General features: G+C 54.3%; 1 protein-coding gene across 1 annotated transcript in view; it reads right to left on the minus strand.

The window, feature by feature from the left end:
• VWCE (von Willebrand factor C and EGF domains) overlaps positions 1-8,732 on the minus strand; it is a 50,517-nt gene extending 41,785 nt beyond the window's left edge. The window contains exons 1-4 of the mRNA XM_032153006.2: positions 8,623-8,732; positions 5,165-5,259; positions 4,947-5,036; positions 4,482-4,610 (exon numbers count right to left, since the gene is read on the minus strand). Of these exons, the coding sequence (XP_032008897.1) occupies positions 4,482-4,610; positions 4,947-5,036; positions 5,165-5,259; positions 8,623-8,732 (424 nt within the window). The remainder of the gene's footprint in view (positions 1-4,481; positions 4,611-4,946; positions 5,037-5,164; positions 5,260-8,622) is intronic.
• Between the last annotated feature and the right edge of the window lie 642 nt (positions 8,733-9,374).

A 9,374-nucleotide genomic window follows, 5' to 3' on the forward strand; every position in this document is an offset into this window, starting at 1 on the left:
CCATCGTCCGGGAAGTGAGGAGCGCCTCTGCCCGGCCACCCATCGTCCGGGAAGTGAGGAGCGCCTCTGCCCGGCCACCCATCGTCTGGGAAGTGAGGAGCGCCTCTGCCCGGCCACCCATTGTCTGGGAAGTGAGGAGCCCCTCTGCCCGGCCACCCATTGTCTGGGAAGTGAGGAGCCCCTCTGCCCGGCCGCCCATCTTCTGGGAAGTGAGGAGCGCCTCTGCCCAGCCACCTATCGTCTGGGAAGAAGTGAGGAGCGTCGCTGCCTGGCCACCCCGTCTGGGAAGTGAGGAGCGCCTCTGCCCGGCCGCTCCATCTCGGAGGTCTACCACGGAGGCCAGAAGCAATGTGGGGGCTGGACGTGGTGGCTCACGCCTGTGGTCCCGGCACTCTGGGGGGCGAGGCGGGTTGATCACTTCGGGCTAGGAGTTCGAGACCAGTCTGGCCAACATGGCGAAACATGAAAAATACAACAGACAAACTAACCAACCAACTCAGTGACAACAAAACAGGTCTACCCTGGAGTCATACTCTAATTTTTTCTATTTTCCTCCCTTTCTGATCCTTTATCCCACTTTCTTTTTCTTCCTCTTCCTTCTCCCTCTTCTTTGTCAAATAGAGGATTGAGTTATTATCACTGATCCATATAAAGTCCCTCTCTCATTTATTTTAACTCCCATCCCCCATTTCTATTCCCCGACTTCCCATGTGCAACCTTCCTAATATGTTTGATACGCATCTTTTTGTTTGTATGTATTATTAGAAAATGTTTATTGTTTTTGTGTGCAAAAAAAATTAATAAAAAAATAATAAATAATCAACAGAGTCATTCTCTTAAAGGTTCATTGAGCACCAACTGCATGCAGCAGACCCAGAGGGGGGCTGTTGAGGACGCAAATGTGACTAAGACACAGGGCTGACTCCAGATGTTCACAGTCTGATAACACAGGAGCCAAGACACACACCCAGGGGAGACCAGTGCCTGCTGGGGTGATATATGCCCCACCAGGGACAGACTGGCCCCAGCAGGCATGCCCTGGAAGAGCGACTGGCTGAGAGGACCAGGAGTATTGGGGGAAGGACTGCCCAGGTGGAGAAAGGGTCTGAGGTGCTTCCAGGCAGCAGCTGGGCTCCTTGTGAACTGTACTGAGGCCCAGACTAGCTGAAGCTTGGGTTCCTTTTGAGGCAGCAGGAGACAGGACTGAAGATATGGATTAAGAGGAGACTAAGGCCAGGAGCAGTGGCTCACGCCTGTAATCCCAGCACTCTGGGAGGCCAAGGTGGGCAGATCACGAGGTCGGGAGATTCAGACTATCCTGGCCAACATGGTGAAACCCCGTCTTTACTAAAAATACAAAAATTGGCCGGGCGTGGTGGCTCATGCCTGTAATCCCAGCACTTTGGGAGGCCAAGGCGGGCGGATCACGAGGTCAGGAGATTGAGACCATCCTGGCTAACACGGTGAAACCCCGACTCTACTAAAAATACAAAAAAAAATTAGCTGGGCGTGGTGGCGGGCACCTGTAGTCCCAGCTACTCGGGAGGCTGAGGCAGGAGAATGGCGTGAACCTGGGAGACAGAGCTTGCAGTGAGCCGAGATAGTGCCATTGCACTCCAGCCTGGGCGACAGAGTGAGACTCCGCCTCAAAAAAAAAAATACAAAAATTAGCTGGGCGTGGTGGCACGTGCCTGTAATCCCAGCTACTTGGGAGGCTGAGGCACAAGAATTGCTGAACCAGGAAATCAGAGGTTGCAGTGAGCCGAGATCGCACCACTGCACTCCAGCCTAGCGAAAGAGCAAGACTGTTTAAAAAAAAAAAAAAAAAAAAAAAGATGAGACTAAATTGCGGCGACTAAATCCAAGTAGTACTTTAGGAAGGTGAGCCTAGTGAGATGTTCTGATCTGAGGGATGATAGGAGCTGGGAGACAGATCTCCCCAAATCATGCTTCATGCCTTCCCTTCCCTGCCAAAGATCCTCGGCAGCCTCTGAGGACCTACGGGCTCAGCTCAGTCTACTTAGTTTGCACTCACTGTGTAGTGAGTCTCGCCACTGTGGCCCCCAAGCCCATGGGACACCCCCACTCTCCTTATCCCCTACTTAGCCTTCTACCCAGCAGCTACCCACTCTTCCCAACAGCTGGACTGTCAAGACCATGCTCAACACTGCTAAGAAGCCCACCCTGACTAACCCCATTCCACTGGGATGTCTCGTGGCTACGGTCAGTGCCACCCTGTCCTGCAAGTGCTTTGACATTGTTCTCTGGCTTTTCCTTGGTTCCGTTTGCCTCTGCAATGAGAAGTACGTGCAGAAATTGTCCCAAGGTGAAAGGCATTCAGGAGCAGATCAATTGCTTCCATTGGTTTTCGTATCTGGAGGAGATGCTGCAACAAGCAACGAGCTCCAAGACACCTTTATTGAGACCCTTGGACCCAATAGCGTCCTTTTGGGAAATAATCAGAGAAGCCGACAAGAAGCCTCTTTATGGCAGCATTTTTTTTTTTTTTTGAGACGGAGTCTCGCTCTGTCACTCAGGCTGGAGCACAGTGGCGTGAACTCGGCTCAGTGCAACCTCCGCCTCCCGGGTTCAAGCAATTCTCCTGCCTCAGCCTCCTGAGTAGCTGGGATTACAGGCACCTGCCACCATGCCCAGCTATTTTTGTATTTTTAGTAGAGATGGGGTTTCACCATGTTGGTCATGGCTGGTCTAGAACCCCTGACCTCGTGATCCACCCACCTCGGCCTCCCAAAGTACTGAGATTACAGCCGTGAGCCACCGTGTCCGGCCCTATGGCAGCATTATTTATAGTGGTAAAACACTGCAAACCTCTTAAGTAAGAGACAACAGACAAATAGTTATTTCAATTGCAGCAGCCACATATGTAACTGCTAAAACAACATTTTTTTTTTTTTTTTTTTTTTTTTTTTTTTTTTTTTTTTTTTTTTTTTTTTTTTGAGACAGAGTCTTGCTCTGTTGCTAGGCTGGAGTGCAGTGGTGTGATCTCGGCTCACTGCAACCTCCACCTCCTGGGTTCATGCAATTCTCCTGCCTCAGCCTCCTGAGTAGCTGGGATTACAGGCATGCACCACCACACCAGCTAGTTTTTGTGTTTTTAGTAGAGACAGGGTTTCACCATGTTAGCCAGGCTGGTCTTGAACTCCTGACCTCAAGTAATCCACCCACCTTGGCCTCCCAAATTGCTGGGATTATAGGCGTGAGCCACCAAGCCTAGCAAAAAAAAAAAGTTATATTGCAAGGAATTGTTAGTGATGCCTACAACATAAAATTAGATGGGAAAAATAATAAAAACTACAGATAAGATACAATCCCAATTTTATAAAGCATACATATATGCTGCATGCTTAACATACATATACACACACGTACACACACTCACAAACACAGACACACCCAGGGAAAAGGGCAGGAAAAAAACCTTCATTTTAGTAACAAATATCTCCGGGTGGGGACTTTCAGAGAATGCTTATTTTCATCTTTCTCCTCTTACTTTCCAAATGTTCTACAATGCACTATCTTTTGCTTTTCTATTCAGGGGGAGAAATATTATTTTTATGAAGTTAAAACTCCAAAAAGTCTTTTGTTGCTCTGGAAAGACTGGCAAGAAACTGGTCACAGTGGCTGTTTCTGGGGAAGGTAACAGATTTTGTCCGTAGAAATGTTTTAAAAATCACAAGCAAATAATGCATTCACAAAATAATTATTGAGTTTAGCTTCTCTCATCTTTCAAATGTCATTTTCCCAAAAAGCCTCCCCTGGCCAACCCTCCCGACTCCGGGTTCCATGCCCCTCTGTGGGCCCTGGCACCTTGCCCTTCCCAGTTAAGGTCCCCATGACAATTGAGCTGTTCTTGTCCTGTTACTTGTCTTCCTTCCTCATATTCAGAAACTCCCTAACAGGTGGCTGGGTGCAGTGGCTCACGCCTGTAATCCTAACACTTTGGGAGTCCGAGGTGGGTGGATCACCTGAAGTCAGGAGTTCGAGACCACCCTGGCCAACATGGCGAAACCCTGTCTCCACTGAAAATATAAAAATTAGCTGGATATGGCGGCACGCACCTGTAATCCCAGCTACTCAGGAGGCTGAGGCAGAAGAATCGTTTGAACCCAGAAGGTGGAGGCTGCAGTGAGCTGAGACCATGCTACTTCACTCCAGCCTGGGCAAAAGAGTGAAACTTCGTCTCAAAAAAAAAAAAAAATCCCTAACAGGGACCAACTGTGGCTCCCATAACCCCAGTCCCTAGCTCAGTTCCTGCCCCTAAGAAGTGCTCAATAAATATTTGTAAAATAGCAGAAGCGACACATTTCTGTTGTTCTCGTGTCTCTCTGCCCACTCTCAAACATCAGAGCCTATCTTGGCTCAGCTTGGCTCTTGCAATACACTGGAAACCATCCTGGCAGGATGGGGAGGAGACATAATTCCCGCTGTCCCCCTCCCCCACCACTCCCAGGCATTCTCACCTGTACACCTGATGCCAACAGCTGTCTCCGTCATCGAGAAGCCCACGGGGCACACTCGGGCCACCTCCTGACAGCCGCCATGGTTGCAGGTAAGGTCACAGCCGTACTCCCCACATGGTCCGTGGGTTTCTAGAGCAGGCATCGCACCAATGAGCATGTACCCCGTGGCAGTCCCAGCCATCCCCACCTCACCAGCGTCCTCCTGAATTCCTTTGGGAGGGTAGCTCTGAAGGCAAACAGGCCTGGGTTTAAATCCAGCTCTGCCATTTACCAGCTGTGTGACCCCGGGCAAGACAATAACTTCTGTGTCTCAGTTTCTTCATCTATAAAATGGGCACAAAATGTCTACCTAATAGAGTTGTCTGAAGCTGAGATGCCAGGACACATCTCAAGTGCCCACTGCCCAGCACATAACCTCAATGCTCATTCATCTGTTCCCATCAGCCACTGCCCATCCCCAGTTACCTGGGCAGGTGGCCCCTTGCTCTCCATCCTGGCAGGAGCAGACGTTGGGAGCGATGCAGATGCCATTCCCACAGCCAAAGGAGCAGAGGGCTGAGAGGAGAAGTGCAGGTGAGAGACGAGGGACTGGGGCCCCCCGTCTGCCCCTTGGACCAGGGACTGAGGGCTGGCAACACACACTGCTGGAGGAGAAGACTTAGGGCACAGGGACAAGCACTTACGCAGGGTGCAGTGCCCACCACCCATAGAGGGCGCCCAGCCAGGGCAGCAGCCACTCCCGAACCCAGAGAGGCAGACGTGGGGGCCCAGCCGGCGTCTGCAAAAGAAGAGAGAGCACTTTCCTCATTCTGTACTGGGGGAGACATTGGTCAACAGGAAAGTCTCCCAGCCAGTGTGTAAGTCAATCAACAAACAATTCTCAAGAACTGTCCGGAGGGGCAATGGGAAGTTTCCAAAGAAAAATGACCCAGACAGTCTTCTCCTGGAGGCAAGACAGAGACAAAAGTGTGACACAATAGATACTGGCCTCCTACAGATATCTGCCACATGAACACACAGCAGAGTGGCCAGGAGAGGGGCCTCAGAGGTGAAGAAAGGCTGTGCAATAGATGAGGAGCCCCAGGGGTGGCTGCCTCAGGACCTTTGCACTTGCAGTTCCTGCTATAAGAAAGGTTCTTATGGCTGAGTGTGATGGCTCACGCCTGTAATCCCAGCACTTTGGGAAGCCAAAGCAGACTGATCATTTTGAGCCCAGGAGTTTGAGACCAGCCTGGGCAACATGGTGAAACCTCGTTTCTAATAAAAACACAAAAACTAGCTGGGCATGGTGACACACACCTGTAGGGTCAGCTACTTGGGAGGCTGAGGTGGGAGAATGTCTTGAGCCTGTGAGGCAGAGGTTGCAGCGAGCCAAGTTGGCGCCACTGCCCTCCAGCCTAAGTGACAGAGCCAGACCGTCTCAAAACATAAAAAAAAAAAAAAAAAAGAAAGATTCTTCCTCAGACACACACTGGACTTCCTCTCTCCCTTCACCCAGATCTCTGCCCATGGCACCTTCTCAGAGAGGCCTTCCTTGTCCACCCTTACCTTGCTTTATTCTCCACAACATTTACTTCCTGCGACATTAGTTTTTAATTTATTAGTTCACTGTCTCCCCTACAACTCCCTGATGACAAGGGTTTCTTATCTATTTACCCCAGCACCTACAGCAGTGCCTGGCATATAGTAGGTGCTCAACAAATGGCTGTTGAGGGAAAGGTTGAGAAGGGCAATGGCATAGGTGACATCTCTGGGGTGGGTGTGGGGTCATGAGTGAGCTGCCCAAAACTGGAGGCAGTGGGTCTGTTCAACCAGGAATGAGGTCCAGAAAGGGCAGGAAGCCAGATGCATCCAACTGGTGCTGGGTGCTGAGTAAGGCGTGACCATACAGCCATAAACAAGCTACTGCCCCCACCTTCAAGGAAAGTAGGGCAGACCAGGAGCCAGGTGATAACAACATAGATTGACAAATGCTACAGTGGGATAGGCTGTGGAGCCCTGAGGAAGGTCAGGGGGGTTCCTGGAAGGGCAGCATCTAGGCTGAGGTGAGAGAGAAAACTTTGGGAGACCAAGGCAGGTGGATAACTTGAGGTCGGGAGTTTGAGACCAGCCTGGCCAACATGGCAAAACCCCTTCTCCACTAAAAAAAAAATACAGGCCGGGCGCGGTGACTCACTCTTGTAATCCCAGCACTTTGGGAGGCCGAGGCAGGCGGATCACCTGAGGTTGGGAGTTTGAGACCAGCCTGACCAACATGGAGAAACTCCATCTCTACTAAAAATGCAAAATTAGCCGGGCATGGTGGCGCATGCCTGTAATCCCAGCTACTTGGGAGGCTGAGGCAGGAGAATTGCCTGAACCTGGGAGGCAGAGGTTGCGGTGAGCTGAGATCACGCCACTGCACTCCAGCCTGGGCAACAAGAGCAAAACTCCATCTCAAAAAAAAAAAAAAAATACAAAAATTAGCCAGGTATGGTGGCATGTGCCTGTTGTCCCAGCTGCTCGAGAGGCTGAGGCATGAGAATCGCTTGAACCCAGAAGGCAGAGGCTGCTGTGAGCCAAGATCGCGCCACTGCACTCCAGCCTGGGTGATAGAGTAAGATTCTGTCTCAAAAAAAAAAAAAAAAAAAACGTAGGGCAGCCAGCAAAATAAGAGGAAGGGAGAGGGTGTTCCAGCAGGGGAAACAGCACAACTGCAGGCCTGGAGGGGGACAGAGAGGACAACTGCAACCAGCTCCAATCATGGACTGGACAGAGGGTGATGAAATCCAGCCTGGTTTGAGCTTCCAACCCCACTGCAACAGAAAAGGGACAAGAAACCCCTTCCCAACGGTGTTCCACCAATGTTCAGGGCGGAGGGAAGATGATTCTGCGAGGCAGGCACTTTGTAAAGCACCCACTCTGAGCTGGGCACTGCACCAGGCACTGGGGGCATGGGACTTGGGACAAGGCAAACTTATCGTGTTCTTGGGGAGAAGAATCTGTGCCAAAATGTGACAAGTATTCCGGAAAGGGAAGCTCAGGGCGCCATGGCAGCACACAAAAGTCTGAGGAAAGCTGTCCCTGGGGCCTTTTTCCCTCTCTGAGGTCATCACAGAAGAAAGGGGGGGCCCTTCTGCTGGCGGGAGCTGGCAGTGAAGTCTCATCCACCCCCTTGCTGGAGTGATTATGGCAGCAGCCTGAGAAGGAGGGGACCGGGCGAATGAGCGGAGCCTTGGGACTCTCAGAAACGGACAGGCAGTGCCACCAAGACAGCAGATAAAAGGGTGCCCAGGGAGGCTGATGGAGTCGAACTCTCAAGTGGACAGGGACCGAGCACCCGCCAGAGCGCCCTAAGGAGCCTCCTAGGGCTGGTCACAGAGGGACAGGTGGTGGGAGCCTGTGGAACGCCGGGGAGTCGGGACCGGATCTGAGCAGGAACTGGCGGTAGCTGTGGAACACACGTGTGAGCTACAAGCCTGGCCGGGCCGTCCCCGCTGCGCGCCCCCCGGAGGACGTGGCCGCGGGCCAGGCCGCCCGCTGACACCGTGTTCCCTAGCTCCGAGCATCACGCACACGCGCACGGCCCCACGGCAGCCCGGGGGAAAGCACGTGCGGAGGGCGGCATCCATCGCGAAAGACAGCGGAGGGGCATGCATCCCACCCCCACCCGCGCACACGCACGGACAGAAAACGAAAAGTGACCCAGAGACCCCGGCTGTTCCAAGGTCCACGAAGTTCATAGGGCCAAGACCCAGGGAAAGCCCCGCGCGGCAGGGGAGGCCAGGCGCTGCCAGGGCAGAGCCACGGGCACGCTGGGGGGTGAGCCAGCCAGTCCGGAGACCAGATGGCACGTCCTGGGCTCCCCTCTCCAGAGGTCCGCGCTCCAGAGCACATTAGGAGTCACCCAACGCCTGGACCTCTGATCTCCCAGGTCCCAGTCTGGACAGCCCCAGCCAGGGGTGCACGATGAGCACTCGCCCAGAGGCACAAGTTGCTGACTCTTTGTCCCGTCCCCGAGCTGTGCCCGCGCTGATAGCACCCCAGAGGAAGCCCCGACACGCGGCTGCCTGCGGCTCCTGAGCGCCCCTCCGTGCCTCTCGACCGCACGCCGGTAGCGCTCTCCCGGGCAGGGGGGCGGGGAGGAGCTCGGGGCGCTTACCTCTCGGCCGCGAAGTGCCCGGGCGGCTTCCTCCCGGTGTAGCCTCGGGCTGGGGCCCCCGGCAGCAGGAGCGCGACACAGGCGGCCCGAAGGAGCAGTCCGGCCCACATGACCGGCGGCGGCGGGTCCCCCTGGCTGGGCTCGGCTCCTGCGCCGCGCGCGGGGGAGGGGGCTGCCGGCCCTCGCCCCTCCTCCTGGCGCCGTGGGGAGCGAACCAGCGATCCCCGAAATGGCACGCGGAGCTGAACAGGGGGGCTGGGGACGCCGAGAGGAGGGGCCGAGGGCCGCGAGGGGACGCGGCGGACGATTGTGGGGAGGGTCTCTGGCACCTCGAAGCGAAACACACAAAGGCAACGCTGCCTGCCTGTCGATGCCTCTGGGAGAGGCGCGGAGCCCGGGTCGGGGGCAAAGATCAGGGACCCCTGGGGGCGGGGCTTCGCCCTCGGCCCACACCCCCTGCCCGGGTTTGGGAGTCGGCTTCCTGCGAAGCGCTGACTGAGGGCGTCAGACCGAGGCCCCGGGAGGAAACAGACTTCGGGAACAAGGCTAGCACCGGAGGCTGCGCGCCCCGAGCATGGCCCCTGTCGGTGGGACCCGAGATGCCTTGTTGTCACGAGGTGGGAACCGTGGAAATTCGAACCCACGATGCCAGATCGCTACGCCGCTGGGCAGTTCTAGGCCTGCCCCCAGCCTGCCAGAAGGTCTGCACCCTAACGCCGGAGTGCGTTGATCTGTCGGTCCAACCGTTCCCT

The sequence above is a fragment of the Hylobates moloch genome, unplaced genomic scaffold, assembly GCF_009828535.3.
Source record: "Hylobates moloch isolate HMO894 unplaced genomic scaffold, HMol_V3 SCAFFOLD_5, whole genome shotgun sequence".
Lineage (NCBI taxonomy): Eukaryota > Metazoa > Chordata > Mammalia > Primates > Hylobatidae > Hylobates > Hylobates moloch.